The 16,659-nt window shown below is 52.4% G+C and overlaps 2 protein-coding genes across 7 annotated transcripts in view; one reads left to right on the forward strand and one right to left on the reverse strand.

Annotated features, from left to right (window-relative positions):
• Positions 1-9,439, forward strand: part of SYTL3 (synaptotagmin like 3) — an 84,796-nt gene extending 75,357 nt beyond the window's left edge. For all 6 annotated transcript variants that reach the window (XM_084777542.1, XM_084777539.1, XM_084777543.1 and 3 more), the window contains 5 exons: positions 3,058-3,228; positions 5,007-5,112; positions 5,933-6,035; positions 6,993-7,198; positions 8,222-9,439. In XM_084777542.1, coding sequence (XP_084633668.1) covers positions 3,058-3,228; positions 5,007-5,112; positions 5,933-6,035; positions 6,993-7,198; positions 8,222-8,331 — 696 coding nt within the window. In that variant the 3' untranslated portion in view covers positions 8,332-9,439. The remainder of the gene's footprint in view (positions 1-3,057; positions 3,229-5,006; positions 5,113-5,932; positions 6,036-6,992; positions 7,199-8,221) is intronic.
• EZR (ezrin) overlaps positions 8,812-16,659 on the reverse strand; it is a 43,353-nt gene continuing 35,505 nt past the window's right edge. Inside the window, exons 8-13 of the mRNA XM_084777545.1 lie at positions 13,123-13,286; positions 12,674-12,804; positions 11,754-11,914; positions 11,338-11,430; positions 9,988-10,239; positions 8,812-9,797 (exon numbers count right to left, since the gene is read on the reverse strand). Coding sequence (XP_084633671.1) covers positions 9,633-9,797; positions 9,988-10,239; positions 11,338-11,430; positions 11,754-11,914; positions 12,674-12,804; positions 13,123-13,286 — 966 coding nt within the window. The 3' untranslated portion in view covers positions 8,812-9,632. The remainder of the gene's footprint in view (positions 9,798-9,987; positions 10,240-11,337; positions 11,431-11,753; positions 11,915-12,673; positions 12,805-13,122; positions 13,287-16,659) is intronic.

Raw genomic sequence — 16,659 nt, forward strand, 5'->3', positions numbered from 1 at the left:
TTTGTGTAAGACTGAGACCCAAGAAGTGAGATGGGAACTATCTTAGATAAGTATTTAATTATATAATTCAACCTAAAAAGTCTTACTTGCCTTATTTAAATTACATGCAAGATCTCAAAAGAAACAACAATTATAGTCTGTTAGGAATATTTTGTGGTCTTTGGAAACTTTTTAGATCCATGTGAAAGAATAATGTCTTTAACTTAATTTCAAAGAATTCTAACACAGACCAAACTTAATCTTGAAACTCTTGAAGCCAGGCATGGTGGTGCATGTCTTTAATCCCAGCACTAGGGAGACAGAGGCAGGCAGATCTTTGTGAGTTCAAGTCCAGCCTGGTCTGCATTGTGAGTTCCAGGTCCCTCTTTAAAAAACATGGTAGGAATTAAGTATTCCACTTTCCTCTGGCTTTGGCATCCAGGAGGTTTGTAAAACCAAGGAAAGATGGCTGTGAGAACCACCTCTGGCTGGTTGTGAGTTGACAGCGTTCCACCCTGACAACCCCCTCCCTGGCCCCCATCTTTTTAGAAGTGTACGAGAGTTGAGGCTTAGGCTTACAGGGTACCTGTCACATGGGGACCCAGCACCAACATAAAGAGACAGTTGTGACTCTTGTGTGTTACTCCAGTGCTTGGGACTAGAAACAGGAGGGTCTCTGGAGCCCGTTGGTCAGCCAGCCTAGCCAAACAGCTTCAGGCTCAGCTGAAAGATCCTGTCTCAAAAGAAGAAAATGGAGAGCCAGGCATGGTAGAGCACGCCAGTCATCCTAGCACACAGGGAGGCAGAGGAAGGCAGATCTCTGTGAGTTCGAGGCCAGCCTGGTCTACAAAGCAAGTCCAGGGCAGCCAAGGCTATGTAGAGAAACCCTGCCTCAAAAAAGAAAAAAAAAAAAAAAAGGAAAAAGAAAAAAGAAAGAAAGAAAGAAAATGGAGAGCAATTGAGGAAAACACTTAATGTCAATCTCTGATCTCCATATGTATATACACCTACATAAATATATACCATAACACACAGACACACCACACACATACTGCGTGGAGCACACAGATACACCACACACATACTGCATAGAGCACATACCCACACCCACACACATACACACACCACACACACCGCACACACCGCACACTGCATACACCACACACATGCACACATTGTCAAAAGTTTTCTGAATAGAATGGTTTTTGTGGCGGGGGTGGGGGGCGGGGGGGGGAGCTCTGGGCTCTGGAGAGGTTTCTACTCCCTTAGAGACTCTCTGCATGGGAATCTGAGGGAACAGAGACAGTACGTTTGGGTGTTTAGTTGTCGTCTGCTCTTGGTCTGTCTCTGCTTATGCGTCAGTCCCCATGGTCTATAGCAGCTCCTGGCCACTGGTGCAGGCTTTGGAGAGCACAACCAGTAGATTCAATGACTGCTCCTCAGACGGGGTGAGCAGCCAGCGGGGACCAGGCAATGCAAGCCTGCATGTCTCAGGGAGTCCAGCAAGGGCCTGCAGGGTGAGTGATTAGTGAATGGCCCTGAGGCAACACTGTGTTCCCACTGCATCATGGCCCCATAGCTAGTTCTTCTCGGAATAGCCTTACTTCTCACAGGGCCGCAAGCCCAGCCCTGTGCTCAGGGCATAACTGATTTACTCATGAGGAAAGGAAGGGGCAAGATGAACGTGTGTGGTGATTTAGTGGTTTGTTTGTTTGACAGAGGGAGGAGTGGAAACAGGGAGCCAGTGTAGTGGCATAGACCTTTAATCCCAGCACGTGGGAGGCAGAAACAAATGATCTCTCTGAGTTCGAGGCCAGCCTGGTCTACACAGTGAGTTCCAGGACAGCCAGAGTTAGTTACACAGTCAGACCCTGTCTCGAGAACAACAACAAAAAGGAAATGAAACAGGGATTTGGAAATCAGCAAAAACCAGAGTCAAGGGCTGTGGGGGGGAACATAGCCCAGCGTGCCTAGACCCATGGCTACGTAAGTCCCAGAGGGAAGGAGAGGCCAGCCAGATGGGTAGGGTGGGGACAGCACCTGTCACTACCACCCTTCTCTGCAAATGCAGAGAAGTCACAGTGTTTCAGTCCCTGTCTCCTTGCCACCTTGTTCCTCAAAGGGAAAGAAAGGTGCAGAGAATGGAAAAGAAGACAGGAAGTCCAGCTAGACTGCACATGTGGCTGCGAGTGTCTGGTTACACTACGCCACAAGCCTGGAGTAGGCAGCAAGCTGCAAAGGTCAACAGTGAGAGGTCAGGCCTGGATATGTGGCTGGCCATGCCGCCCACCACCAATGGCTTCCAGACCGGGGGTGGGGGTGGGGGGGAGGACACACCCATCTCAAATGAGTGACACTGGCTATTGATATCACTTGTCCTTGTGGAGGCCAAAGATGCCTGGTACAAGATGAAGGCTCAGCAGCCAGTTCTAGGTGTTCATTATTGAGAAAGTACAACGTACAGATAAAACTGCAGGTTCCCAGAGGCTGAGATGGGGTGCTCTATATGACACAGACTTCAAAAGGGTCACGTGCCACCTACAGTCCTGATCTCTGTCCCCACGTGCCACTCACATGCAATTTCTATACAAGGTAAACAGACTGGCGTGAAAGCTTATGCTTCGCATTTATTTGTTTATTTTACTGTGGTACTGGGGACATATCCTAGGACTTGATGCATGTTAAACATGGGTTTTATATGCAGCTATGGTCCCATTGCGTTTTTTAAAACTCAAAAGTCTGATCTTTAGTATTTTGGGATAATATTGGCTTGGTGCAGTGTGGCCCTGTATAAGGGCAGGTCCTATGTGGACACCGTTCTTGGTTTGGTTTTCAACAGTGCTGAGCTAGGCAAGGGTGTGTGGTGGGAACGGATGGGAGTGGATGAGAGCCGGCTGCAGGTGCTCAGCAAGCAGGCAAAGAGGTCTGTCTGTCTTGGCCCCTGGCTCCAAGCAGCTTGGCCCACAACAATTATACCTAGACCCTGGCTGCAGCAGAGTGTCAGGGCTCACAGCCTGTGCAGGCCTTGGGGGTGGTTCTAGGAGGACCTGGCTAACCATCTTGTCCTTGCATCTGTAGTATCAGGTGGACCCTGCCCAGCTGGTGACCCGGAGGCTGCAGGTCTCTGTGTGGCACCTAGGTACCCTTGCCCGGAGGGTGTTCCTCGGAGAAGTGATCCTTCCTCTGGCCACGTGGGACTTTGAGGACAGTGCGACACAGAATGCCAGATGGTATCCATTACGGGCCAAGGTGTGTCTTTGGAGGGGTGTGTGTGTGTGTGTGTGTGTGCGTGTGCGTGTGCGTGTGTGTGGTAGGGGGAGTATTTGTTACTCTTCTGTTGCTGTGATAACCCGCCATGAGCAGAAGCAACTTAGGAAGGAGTTTATTTCGGCTTACGGTTCCAGGGGGACTGAGTCCATTATGGCAGGGAGGTACGGCTGCAGACAGGAGTGGGAAACTCGGAGATCACAGCTCAAGGGCACAGAGGGGGCAAACTAGACATGGGGGTGAGGTCACAAACTCTCAAAGCCCACCCCCCGTGACACATTTCCTCAAGTGAGATTCTTCATCCCCAAAGCTTTCGTAACCTTCCCAAATAGTGCCATGAACTGGAGACTAAGAGTTTAAATTCTTCTCTTTTTTTGTGTGTATGTTTTGTTTTGTGTTTTTGGTTTTTTGTGGTTTTTTTTTTCTTGGATTTTTTTTTTTTTTTTTTTTTGAGACAAGGTTTCTCTGTGTAATAGCACTGGCTGTCCTGGAACCCTCTTTGTAGAGCAGGCTGGCCTTGAACTCACAGAAATCTGCCTGCCTCTGTCTCCCTAGTGCTGGGATTAAAGGCATGCACCACCATGCCTGGCTGCCACCACACCCAGCGAGTTTAAATTCTTGAGCCTATGGAGTGACGTCTTTTCACACAAACCCACCCCTGGCAGCGTGAACGTGGGTAGGATATATCTGGATGGCACCCATGGGTGGCCCAATTAGCCTCCATTGGTGAACGGGCTAGTGGTAGAATGCCAAGCTAAAGCCACTCTACCAGATGCTGGCTAAGAGAGTAGCTCCCTGTCACCGAGCGGGAACTGAATGTCCACGGGCCTGCCACAGGGCTCTGGCACTGGGTACTCTGGGGCTGGTACTTGGTGCCTAGACCTTGGGGGTCCCTGTCCCAGTTGGCACCCAAGAACCTTTTGAATTCGTGCATTGGCACAGATGGTGGCTGGCCCATGCTGGCTCCCTGGATACGCCAAGGGCAGCTCCTCGATCCAGGTGGTGGCAGCCATGACCGTCCTTCCCAGTAGACTTCCCCATACCCAGGACGGGAGGTCCATCAGATCCAGGATTATCTCCGCTCTGGGCTTCTCATTCAGTTCATGATGAAATCACTCAGGACCAGAGAAGCCATTTCTGTAGACTGACTGGCATCTCCACAGAGGCTACAGAGCTCGCCAATGGCTCCAGGAGGCACCGTCTACAGCACTTTCTGCCCTCGGTGCCTGAAGGAGACATTGGTGTGGAAGGGTAGCTCCAATCCCTTCTGGCCTAGAGTGAGGTGATGGACAGGGATGGATAGTGACTAGTGACTAGTGACTTTTTCTTTCTCTTCTTTTTTTTTCTTGAGACAGGGTTTTTCTGTGTAGCCTTGGTTGCTCTGGACGCACTTTGTAGACCAGGCCACCCTTGAACTCACAAGAGCTCTGCCTGCCTCTGCCTCCCAAGTGCTGGGATTAAAGTGTGTGCCCCAACGCCTGGCTCATGACTGTTTTTAAGGCCAGCATTGTCCAGGCTTCCTGGACAGTGATTCCTGATGTTCTGAGGACAGTGAATTGCTGAGGGGCTGAGGGTGGCAGGGATGTCATTGTAGGTAGAGGACTAATCCACCAAGCATGCCCTCTCCATCCCTGGGCCTTGAGAGGACTTGGGGGGAGGAGTGGGCATTTATGGACAGAGTTGAGACAACCTGGACAGTACAGGTGGTCCCTAGGTGTGACGGGAAGGGTCCTGCTTCTGAGCTTTGCCTCTCACCCCAGGCTGAGAAATATGAAGACACTATTCCTCAGAACAATGGAGAACTCGCTGTCCGAGCCAAACTGGTCCTTCCTGTAGAGCCAAGAACACTCCAGGAGGCCCGAGAAGGTTGGTGACCTCCAGCCCCATGAGCATTTGTTTGTGTCACTGTCCCTAAAGCCCAGGGGGCAGGTAAGTACCTACCCAGAGGTAGGTAAACGATTTCCCACTGCCCACTGGTCTAGCACATTCCAGTCCCTGGAACTCATGACTTGAGGGCATACAGGTGACCAGAACAGGCAAGGCCTCCTCCAGTGCACGCTTTCTCCTTCCTAAAGTATAGACTGGCCAGTCTCGTAACAGCATGCATCCCAGTCAGAGTTTGGCTCTTCGAGAACTGAGAGTGCTTCTAGGCCCCTGGGAGCCGGAGACTCAGAGAGATCTGGATAGAGTGGGTCAAGGGCTTGGCCTCAAGCTATTCAAGGTAGATAACGCAAGGCATGTGGACACTGTGTGGGTAGAGACGGACAGACACCGAGAGAACTCACAATTTCAAAGGGTAGTGAGTTGACTTTGGCAAGACTAGGATGGTCCAACCTGAGCTACCAGGGCCAGCAGCAGGCACCTGAAGGTGGTTACCAGGACCTAAAACAGCAGCTTATCCCCTCAAACCGCGAGCTACAGTCAGTATGCACAGCAGGCTTCCATGTAACTGCCACCTTCCTGGCAACCCACTGATCCTTTATTCTGCCTGCGTGCTGGCCATCGAGGCGGTGTGTAGGCAAAGCCCGTGAAGCTGGTGGAAGAAGTGTGCCTTTTCTTCTTCCTGCTCTCTCAAGGCCTGGAGGCTGTGGGTTTTCTCAGGGAGCCACCACTTTCTGGGTGTCGACACTGCATGCTCACGTATCAGGGGAAATGGGTCTAACTCAAGTTCTGACAATCTTTCCAGGAACAGGCCAGCTGGCGCTTAACGGTCAACTGTGTTTGGTTGTGCTGGGAGCCAAGAATTTACCCGTGAGGTCGGATGGCACCTTAAACTCCTTTGTTAAGGGGTAGGTATTAGATGTGTTGGTGAGTGTATATTGAGTGAGGCCCGAAATCTGTAGGAAACACCAGAACGTACCGGCCATTTGAAATCACCTCATCTTAGCTTTCCTATGAAAACCTAAGATAGGAATGGTAGGATGGCTCAGTGGATAGAGGCCCCTGCCAAGCATGACGAGCCAAGTCCAGGCCCCTGGAACCAGCCACACAGTGGAAGGAGAGAACTCCTGCAAGTGGTTCTGCGACTAACATGTGTGTGGCACGTGCACTTGTTCTCATGTGCATATGAAACAGATCACAATGTAATTAGATGAAAAAGAAAATGGCGTATAGCACATTTTTTAGGACCATGGTTTCCAAAAATGGGATTTGGTCGTATAAGGCTCACTTATAAATAACACACTTTAAGCAGAAGCCCAGACCTTATCAGTTCTTGAAATATCAGTAATTGGTTTGGAAATCAATGAGGATTTCCCTAGCTCAGCACCGTCTCTTGGCTTGAGCATCATCTGGCCAGTCAGTTGCTGGGCTACTCTTCATCACTGCAGGTGTGCTCTGGTCCTCCAGAGTTCACTGAAGCATGGAAAAATACGGTGGCCTGTCAGGACAGAATCCCTCACTACTACTGTGTATGCCCTCTGGCAAGTTCAATTTTCTCAATGTATTTTCCAGAGAATGGAGCAAAATGAAGCCATGTGTATACAGAACCCTGGTCCCGTAGCATTGGTTTTAATGGTGGCGTGGCCATGAGGAGCCATCACAGTGAGGGCTGTGTGGTACAGAGTCCCGACTCACCCTAAGACACCTGATGTGGGATCCAGCTCTAAAAGGAAAAGGGGACCATTCTAGGGAGAAGAGGCCCACGGGCAGGCCTCGGGATGCTAACCCACTTCAGCCTAGAATGGGGGTACCCGAGGAGAAGGAGGCTGCACGCCGAGCTTCAAGGATCCTGTTTCCTTTCTCAGCTGTCTAACCCTGCCAGACCAACAAAAACTGCGTGTGAAGTCCCCAGTCCTGAAGAAGCAGGGTTGTCCCCAGTGGAAACACTCCTTCGTGTTCAGCGGTGTGAGCAGCTCACAGCTGCAGCACTCGAGCTTGGAGCTGACTGTGTGGGACCAGGCCATCTTTGGTATGAACGACCGCCTGCTAGGGGGAGCCAGGCTTGGTTCAAGTAAGTCTGCTCACTTTCTGTGGATCTGTGTCTCTCAAATGTGTTATCAGTGAAAGCCACAGGTTTACGTGTCCTTAGAGATGGCCCAGCATGGCTCCTGATGTATCTGGCTTTGAAACTGCCCTATCCTGTCCTAATAGGGTTTCCTAAGTCCATGTCTGTAACAGAGCCACCATACAGCCAAGTATTTCAGCAATTTAAATCAGCTTTGGATCAGCTAAAGAAACACGAGCTTCAGGCTTCACAACAGGCAAGGGACAGTGTTTACTTTTTGTTCCTGGTGTCAATCATAAGAGGATTATTTTCTTAAGGAAAATATCTTAACCCAGACAAACATACATCTGGAAGGACGTCACTGAGGGGACAAGGGCGCCATTCAGTGTGGCTCACCGGGAGGCTGCTGGCATTGTATGCCTGACCTCCTCCTGGGACCAGGCAGGTCTGGTGCCCCACCCAGTTCTCAGCAGGACCCTCCCCAGTCACCCACACACAGCTCCTGAGATTGCCAGCTGAGAAATACTAAACAAGACCCGGGGTTGCATTCCTTAGAAAGCCAATGTTTTCAAGGAAAACTCTTCCTGAGGGGATATGGGGGACAGATCCTCAGACCATCTTCACTCTCAGAATTAAGCTCCATGACTCCCGCTGAGAACTGGGTGCCTAGGGCCCACCTCCCTTCCCTTTAGAGCAGTGGTTCTCAACCTTCCTAACACTGTGACCTTTAACACAGTTCCTCATGCTGGGGTGACCCTCCCAACCATAAAAACATTTTATTGCTACTTTATAACGTTGCTACTACTTATGAGTCCGAATGTAAATGTCAGATACAAGACCCCTGTGAAAGGGTCGTTCAATCCCCCACAGGGGAGGTTGAAAACTGCTGCTTTAGAGCATGGACACCTAGGGTTTGAGGGGGGGGGTGGGAGGCCTCTGAGGAAGTCTCAAGATTGAGGGAGAGAACAGGGTTCTCCCTGGGAAGCGTGAAGTGACATTCTCACCCACTGCCCACCCCTCTCCTTGCAGAGGGAGGTGCGGCGGGTTGCGTGGACTCCTGTTCACAGTCTAAGCTCCAGTGGCAGAAAGTCCTGTCCAGCCCCAACTTGTGGACGGACATGACCCTCACCCTGCACTGAAGGGGAGCCCGAGGAGAGTGCCTACCTGCAAAGGTCGCCGTTGCAGGATCAGACCCACCGGATCACCAGTAACGGACTACAGGTTCTGTGTGTGGGTAGAGCGCAGAAGAGTCAGGGGGAGGTTCCTGTCGGCAGATGAGGAGGTGGCCTCATTTCAGTAAATGCTCAACAGCAGCCCATGGCTCCTGGCATTTATGAACAACAAAAATTTAAGAAAAAGCATGGTGAAAGTTGTCTGCCTAGCCCTCCTGTGGCGAGCCTCCCAGCTAAGGGGAGCTCGGGAGGATACCTTTCTGGTTAGTACGTCTGAGGGCAAGATCCGCCCCCATGCAAGCAGACACAATGCCTCGGAGAGGCACCTGTGGGGTCACCTGCACATGACATCACAACTGCAAAGGAGAGCGCACGTGCAAAAGGAAGACTGACGACTGAAACCAGGAACACGGCGCTCACAATAAACAGGCCGAGTCCCTTCAAGGCTGGAGGTCAATGATCTCAGTGTGTATTTTTTTCAAATAAGAAGCCAACAGGAAATTGAAGTGTGCATTTTGTACAGCATTGATGAATCAGTTTCCCGAGTGCCCCCACGTCAGATCAAGTGTCGCAATTACATGGTTCTTAATATTTAATTCTTTTATTCTGTAAAAGGTAACAAAATATACAGAACAAAACTTTTTTCCCTTTTTAAAACTAATGTTACAAACCCATATTATCACTTACATATAAATACTATTCTCTATAGCAGATCACTGGGTGTGTAGTCCAACAACGCACGTGGCCAGGTATGTGTCGGAGAGTCCCCATACCGTACACTCTGAAGGACTGCCGCAGACTCGCTCTGCCAGCAGGCTAGAGGAAGGAACCCCTCGAGGGAGCGTACTTTAGACCCAAATTTCAAAATCATTTTCACCCCTCCAAACACAGAGATGGATCCTTCATAGAAATTGAGGACAAAAATCGATCCGAGCTCATTTCAAAACTAGAGAGGGTATGGCACCCGTGTGTAGGCCACAGTGCTGTCCCCAGTGACACTGAACCTTGTGTCACACGGGCCAGCCTGAAGTTTTAGATTTAGAGCCATCCAAATCCCTGATTCGGTAGCTGTCATTGGCCTTTTTGGCACTGTGATACAATTGGAAGTAACCAGGGAGGGTCCCACCGGGTCCTGGGGCAGAACACTTCTGCCGGTAACTGCTCTTTTAAGGGACTGGAACACGACAAGGGGGTTTCTAGACTTAAAGAGTACTAAAGAACCAAGTGTGACACCCCTTGCTGTGAGGTGCCCTCCGCCCCTGGCCCCTCTACATGGCCTCGAACTCGTCAATGCGCTGCTTGGTGTTGCCCTGCCTGATCTGCCGCAGCGTCTTGTACTTGTCCCGGCCTTGCCGCATGTTCTCGTTGTGGATGATGTCATTGTGGGTCCTCTTGTTCTCATCCCGGGCCTGGGACAACTCGTTGCTCAGAGTCTGTAACATGAAGCAAATGTCCATTACCTACCTGCCTCCCCTGTAAGGTCATGGTGAGCCCACAGGGACCTCATGGAGTGGCTAGGAGATGAGGCTATGAAAGGGCATGACGGGGTGCCTGGGGCGGGGGTGCCAGGGGTGGGGGTGCCAGGGGTGGAGTCCTGGGGGCGCGAGTGCCCCGCCCACTCACCAGCAGCTGCCGCTGCACACGCTCGTTCTTCTCAGCCTCAGTGATCCGCTTCTCCTCGTTGCGGTCATCCAGGATGCCCTCGCTGGAGAGCTCAGCGCTGTAGCCCATGGGCTCTGCCCCCTCGTCCTGCAGTCCCTCTTGCACGTGGTAATTCACAGGCTCGTACGCTGGGGGTGGCGGGGGCGGGGGAGTCGTCATCACCAGGTGCAGCTCCTCCTTGGTCTTCACCAGGTCATCCTGGGCTTCTTTAGCCTTTGGGGAGGAGAGCGCTGGTCAAGTGAGAACCCACAGCCCATCATGTAAAAAGTGGCCTGGTCTGCTAGCGAGGAGCCCAGGGGTTCTGCCGCCACTTGGCTCTCAACAAACATGTCCACAAACAGGAAAATCACGATTCCAGACACTGGATGCTGTAAAGCACCGTTTCTTTGTGCCTTGTAAGGATAGGCTCAGTGGTCGTGTTTTCCAGGTGCTGGAAGCAGCACCACTTGGGGGTAATTCTGTGCGTGCATCTTGCTCTCAGAGTGTCGGTCAGGGACCCAGACCGCGTCTCTTTCACCTGCACCCCCTGTGTAGGTGTGAGCTTCAGTCTGACTTGCCTTATAAATTGGATTTCTTCACCTAATACTTTTACAATAAGCCCTTTTTTTTTCTCTGCTAGCAATGGGTTGGGGAACACGTAAGGTATTGTTGAGACATGTAGGCCTGGGGCAAGCCCAGAGAAGAACCCCTAGAAGCAGAAGGACATGAGGAGAGGGGCCTCTCAGAGGCCAGCGTTAAGTCCATGCTAAGAACCGCAGTTAGATGCCCCAGTGCCCTGCGGGTGCAGGCTCTCTGAGAGAGGGCTCACAAGTTCAGCTGTTGCAGTGACCCTGTAGAGCACACAAAGCAGACCACCGCCCTGGACCTGCCCCAGCTCTAGCCTTCTGTCACACATCTGGGAGTCGGGGCTGTCACGCTGGTCTGAAAATTTCCAAAGTCCCAAAGTATACTCCAACTGTCACATCCTTGCTTGAGGCTCTGTGACCCCATCGCAGGGGGTGTCCAAACAATTAGAATCAAAACTAGTTTCCGGTCAGGGGTGTTTGATGGTGGCTGAAGAGCGGGGTGGGGGGTGGGGTGGGAACAGAGGGGTGGACTAAGTGGCCTTTGTTCCTCTGCTACCTTGTGAACTGGGTCAAGGCCATTCCTTTAGGGATTTCCACCTCATTAATGGAGAAGGCATCTGCAAAGGATTGTAAGAGCTTCCAGGAACTTGTGATGCGACCTGCAGCTGAGCTTGAGCACCTCAAGAATGCCCCTTCCCCCGCAAGATGCCCATGGCCATGGGTGGTTTCTGGGGTTCAGACTTACCCGGTGCTGCCACTCCTCCACTTCGTCCTCCTTGCGCCTGCGGGCCTCCTCCAGCAGGGCGATCTTGGCAGTGTACTCTGCCAGCTCTGCAGCCTAGAAGGAGCGTGGTAAATCCTTCTGGCAAGAGCCCCTTGGTGAACCAACACTCACCCACAAGAATGAAAGGCCTCACTGGTCTTCATGGCCTGGGGGACCCTATCTGCATCTCCCTGTGTCTCTGTGGGACTCTGAGCACCCATGCCCACCTCCCTGACTTTGGGATTCAGACAAGTCCAGCCCACCCTACTCCCTGCGGTGGCTGCAGCAGATATGCTTACAGCTCTAGCCGAAAGCTCTGAAAGGACCCCTGCCACTTGTTTGGTGCCCCGGGAGCAACCTCTCCATAACTCAGCATCCTGAAACCAGGCAATCCCTACCAGCTGCTCCTGGCTCTTCATCTGATCCTGGGTCTGCCTTTCCAGCTCTTCCTTGGCCCGCAGCGCGGCCACGCGGTCGGCCTCCAGCCGCTCAGCCTCCTCCTGCGCACGCTTCCTCTCTGCCTCCAGCTGGAGGGCCTTCTCAATCTGCTCGGAGAGCTCTGCAGGGAAAAGAACATGGAGTCAGAGCTGCTCAGACTCCCCAGGCAGGAAATGAACCTTAGCCTTCCGTTTCACCCAAAGTGGGCTGAAAGAGACAGGGGAAAGCCAGTCTCACAGAGTCCTGGGCTGAGTCACTGGGCTGCGAGCAGGGACAGCTCGGGGCTCATTCCTGCCGTTGCTAAGATAATCTCCTCAGTGTGGTTAGAGACCACCGAAGAGCAGCTGGTCAGACGCTCTGTTTCCGGGCCAGGTCTGACCCTGACGCACCCTGCTGGCACCATACTCCCAAATGGCACCCTAAGGCAGAACACCCTTAGGACTCACTCATCACCTGGGCTCTGACTCAGGACACAGGAATGGCCTGCTGGTGTGTTTCAGGCTCCAGTAAACAGCATCTCCCCCTCTAAAGTGTCCTCAGAGGGCAGGGCTGCTCCCATGACTCTGGGATGTATGGTAAAGGTGTCACCAGCTGGCTGTGTACGCGCTGAGGGGCTGTGGCAGCTCCCTCACTAACCGGCAGCATTCTCAGTGAGCAGGGGGAAGCCACACAGCACAGGATTGCTTTCTACCCTCAATGACGGCATTGTCATGGCTCTACTCTGTCTTAGGGAGACTGTGCTAAACAGAGACTGCACTCTTGAACAAGTTCCTCTTTGGCTGTGAGCCAAACCCTGTCTGGCTCCCTTGGGGAACAGCCAACCCCTGAGTGGCTGTGGGGGTGGGGTGGGAAGGGCAGGCGGGCAGCGCGGGCTCCTGACCTCTCTCGGCCCTCTTGGTCTTCTGCTCATAGTCCTGCAGGCGGAGCATGAGCTCCTCCTTCTCCCGGAGCATCTGTTCCTTCTCTCTCTCCACAGTCTCTCTCCTCTTCTTCTCGGTTTCCAGCTGTTGGCTGGTATGGGGCAGAGGGAGAAGACACGTAGGAAAGGTGAGGCTCAGGCAGACAGGACCCGAAGACCTGCCACCGCAAGCAAAGGGGCGCTCCAGCCTGTGCCTGGACGCTTTGTGACAAACCAGGAAGGAGTGTCCACGGGAGACAGTCCCAGCTCAGTATCAACTGTGCTGCTGTTAACAGCAGCGACTTAAGGATGGAACTGTCCGTGCCCAGGGTCGCGAGGCCTACAGACTTGGTTACAAAGTGGCTGCTCGAGGTCACTGGTGGGTGCTGTGCCCCGCAGCAGGCGGGCCCCTGGGGGGTGCGTCCACTCACCGCTCCAGCTGTTTCTGGTGCTTCTCCTCGCGGGCCTGGGCCTTCATCTGCTGCACCTCGATGGTGTCGGGCTTCCTGCGGCGCATGTACAGCTCGTGGTTCCCCATGCAAAGCTGCAGGATCCGCTTGTTAATTCTCAGGCGGGGGGCGTAGAACACAAAGTCCTACAAAACACAACAGGGTAGGCTCGGCCTCGGCTCCTTCACCAGCCTTCTTTCCCAAGGCCACACCTCATGGAGTTCATCAACTTCTCTAAAAGGCCAAACGTGACAAGAGGAGGGGATCAGAAATGTTTACTCTGTGCGCGCGCACATGTGTGTATGCGTGTGTGTTTCTATGTGTGCTGTGTCTAGTATGGGTGTGTATGTGCTAAATCTCAGCCTCTAGTCCTCTACCTGGAAGCCTCGCCTGCACTGAGGAAGCTGGTTAGCACTGTACCTGTGATGTACTACATTCTGGTGTCTGCCTCTCCAGCCCCCCAGCCTGTCACTACCCGTCCTTTCCTGTTCCTGAGTGTACACTACACCTTAGCTTCTGAGCTTCCTGTCTCCTGCCAAGCCTGTCACCTGTCACACTGCTCCAGACTAGTCCCTGCCCTGATTCACTCCACTGCTCCAGATTCCTAGGCCAGGGATGCATCACAGCCTTGCAATGCCAGGTCCCACCACCTACGCCAGCGCCTGAGCTGCACTGTCAGACCTTTGAGTGGCCTGTCACTGGGAGTGATTGTCACAATCCAACCTAGTGATCTCAGCCCAGCTGCTGTGCCTGCCGTCTCCTGGGGGTTCAGTCCCCCGGTCCCCAGGGGGTCTGCCACTGCGCTAGCATGTCATTCTACTCCCTGGGGCTGTCCCCTCATCTGTCTTCCCAGGACTGAATCAGTCGGTACTGGTGCTAGCTAATAAGTGCTGGGTGACAGCCCATTAATGCACACAACCACAGCTGAGTTGAGTTCCACAACCCAAGCAAGCCACTCCATCATCACTCAGCCTCAGGGTCGTGGAATGGAGGTGACAGTGTAATGGAAGTGTCACAGGACCGAATCAGAGCGTGTTCATAAGAGATCTAAATAGTACCTAGGACAGTAAACACTGGCTGCCATGCACAGGGGCTACTTGGTGCCGGCTGCCTTGTGAACTCACAACTGCGGGCAGCTTCTTCTCAAAGAGGAGGGGGGAGCCTAGTGTTTAGAGACTTTGGCACCAGTGACTCCATGGATTTAGGGCCATGACAACAGACAACCCTGCCTCCTAACTTCTTGCTCCCTCCAGGATGAGGGCAAGTGACAAGGGGAGACACACCCCCTGGCTTCCTCCAGCCTTCTGGAAGGAAGGTGATGGAAACACAGCAGTGTGCATCTCACCCACAGCCACCTCACAGATGGACAGCAGGATGGAAGAACCAAGCGACACACCAAAGGGTAGCCTGTTCAGTTCCCCTGTCTACGTGAGGCCTCTTGGAACCCTCAACTTCCTGGGTGGGGCTGCCCTCTGGTTTCACAGACTGATATTAAGTCATTGGGTTTTCCAGGGAGGAGCCCACAGAGCTAAGAGAAAGAGGAATTTTTATTACCCACCTATCTCTTATTACATAAGAGAAAAACAATCTTGGCTATGGCTTTAGAGGCACACGGCCCAAAAATGTTCCATTGTGACTCATAAGTACGTGCAAAGAAACGCACCAACTCCCCTTTAGAAAAAAACCAATCACAAAGATTCAAGAATCAGGGTTCCTCCAACCCCTGCCTGCAAGACAGACCCAGAAACTACTAGAAAACACTCCAGAGAGTTAGTGGTTGGTGGCTTGATGGGAAAGAATTTCTCCCATGCCTTTGAAAGGAGCCATTTATGACTCCAAGTTAAAGATTTCTGGGTTCAAGTCCCCAAAGTGCATTTTACTGCAAGACAGAGAAGGGCAGGGCTTTATAAGTGGATGGACAACCCGCGGCCTAAAAACTAACAGCAGGCACAAGAAGAGCAAGAGAAAAGGGGTAAGACATGCCACCTCCTCTCAAGTAAAGGAGATGAGCCGGGCCACATTCCCAGGAAGCTCCCATGAGGCCACAGGCCTATGCCAGCACCAGCTGTGGTCTGTCAGAGGTGCTCCCGAGAAGGCAGCCCTGAGCAACCAGCTCAGCAGAGTCCAGACTCTTCTAACAATTCAAAAGCCACTGAAGCTGCAGAGAGCTCTCTTCTTCTCCCTGGCTGCTATAGCAATGGTAGCGGTGGTTCTGAAGGGAGAGGTGACTGCCTCGGCCCTTCATAGCCTGCCTCATCTAGCTGAAAGGGAAATGAGATCGGAAATCCCACAGAAAAGTAAAAAAATGAGGCCCCAGACTGCCTCCTGGCCTGGCCCTTTAGAGAAGTTTTGTAAATCCCCAGGGTTCCCTACTCAAGGCTGAACCGTGTAAGAAATCCGACCCCTCAGCCACCTTCAAGGTTTCTGCAGTCGTTTACATCAAAGTCCAACCTGATGGCTTGTTTGTGTCCAAAGTGAAATATTGGGCTGGGCATGGCCACTCTGCAGCCCTGGAGGGTCATGGGAGGGTCACCTGCTCACTGCCCCCTCCGTAACCCAGACTAATGCTGCCCCCACACCACACTTGGGCCTACACTGTGCTGTCCCTCTTCCCTCCCCTCAGCCAGCTTCACTCTTCACCTCGCAGGCACTGCTAGAACCTTGCTTTTCCCACCGTCTATGTAGAACTGCGACTGGAACACCAGGCTCCTGGGGTGCATAGTGTGTGTGTGTGTGTGTGTGTGTGTGTGTGTGTGTGTGTGTGTGTGTTGGGGGAGGTGTATCCATGTCACCACGTCTCCCCGTATCATTCTTTACCTTATTTCGGGGGGGGGGGTAGGGTGTCTCCTTGAACCTGGAGCTCGGAAATTCAGCTGGACTGGCTGGCCAGCGATCCCCACAGAGCAGCTGTGTCCATCCCACCTTCCCCTCAGCACTGCGGCTACACACGCCTCCTCCAACTGCACCTGCCACTTATGCTGGGGACCAGACTCGGGGCCTCACACGTGTAGAGCGAGCACTTGGCTGACTGCGCCATCTCCCCGGCCTCCATTTCTGTAGGTGAAGCTTCCTACTGGGCTGCCTGATAGTGAACACGTATGCACTAATTTAATCCAATCAACCATGACTGCTTTTGCATTCTTTGGCTTTCCAAACGCTAAAATGTATGGCTATATGCACGCACAGATTCTGCAATAGCCCTAAAGACTCCTCTACTGTCAGCTGGATTAAAAAGAAAAGAAGTTCTGAAAATGTATTAGCACCACACTGAGAAGAAACCGACCCACCCAGACTTCAGAACGGGCTTGCTTTTCTAGCCGTGCCCCCCCCACTGCACACAGAACGTGGGTTCCTTGTGACCCTCAGCTGGTGGGGCTGCTTATTAATGGGAGCCGTTACCGTGGAGCCCGAGTCTGTACTATAAACACAGTTTAATTTTAAAGAACTATGTGAGTGCCTGGGGAGCGGAGGAGGCACAAGTTTACAAACAGCAGGAAACATTTCAATAAAGAAAATACT

This window comes from Acomys minous, assembly GCF_964271855.1.
Source record: "Acomys minous genome assembly, chromosome: 3".
Lineage (NCBI taxonomy): Eukaryota > Metazoa > Chordata > Mammalia > Rodentia > Muridae > Acomys > Acomys minous.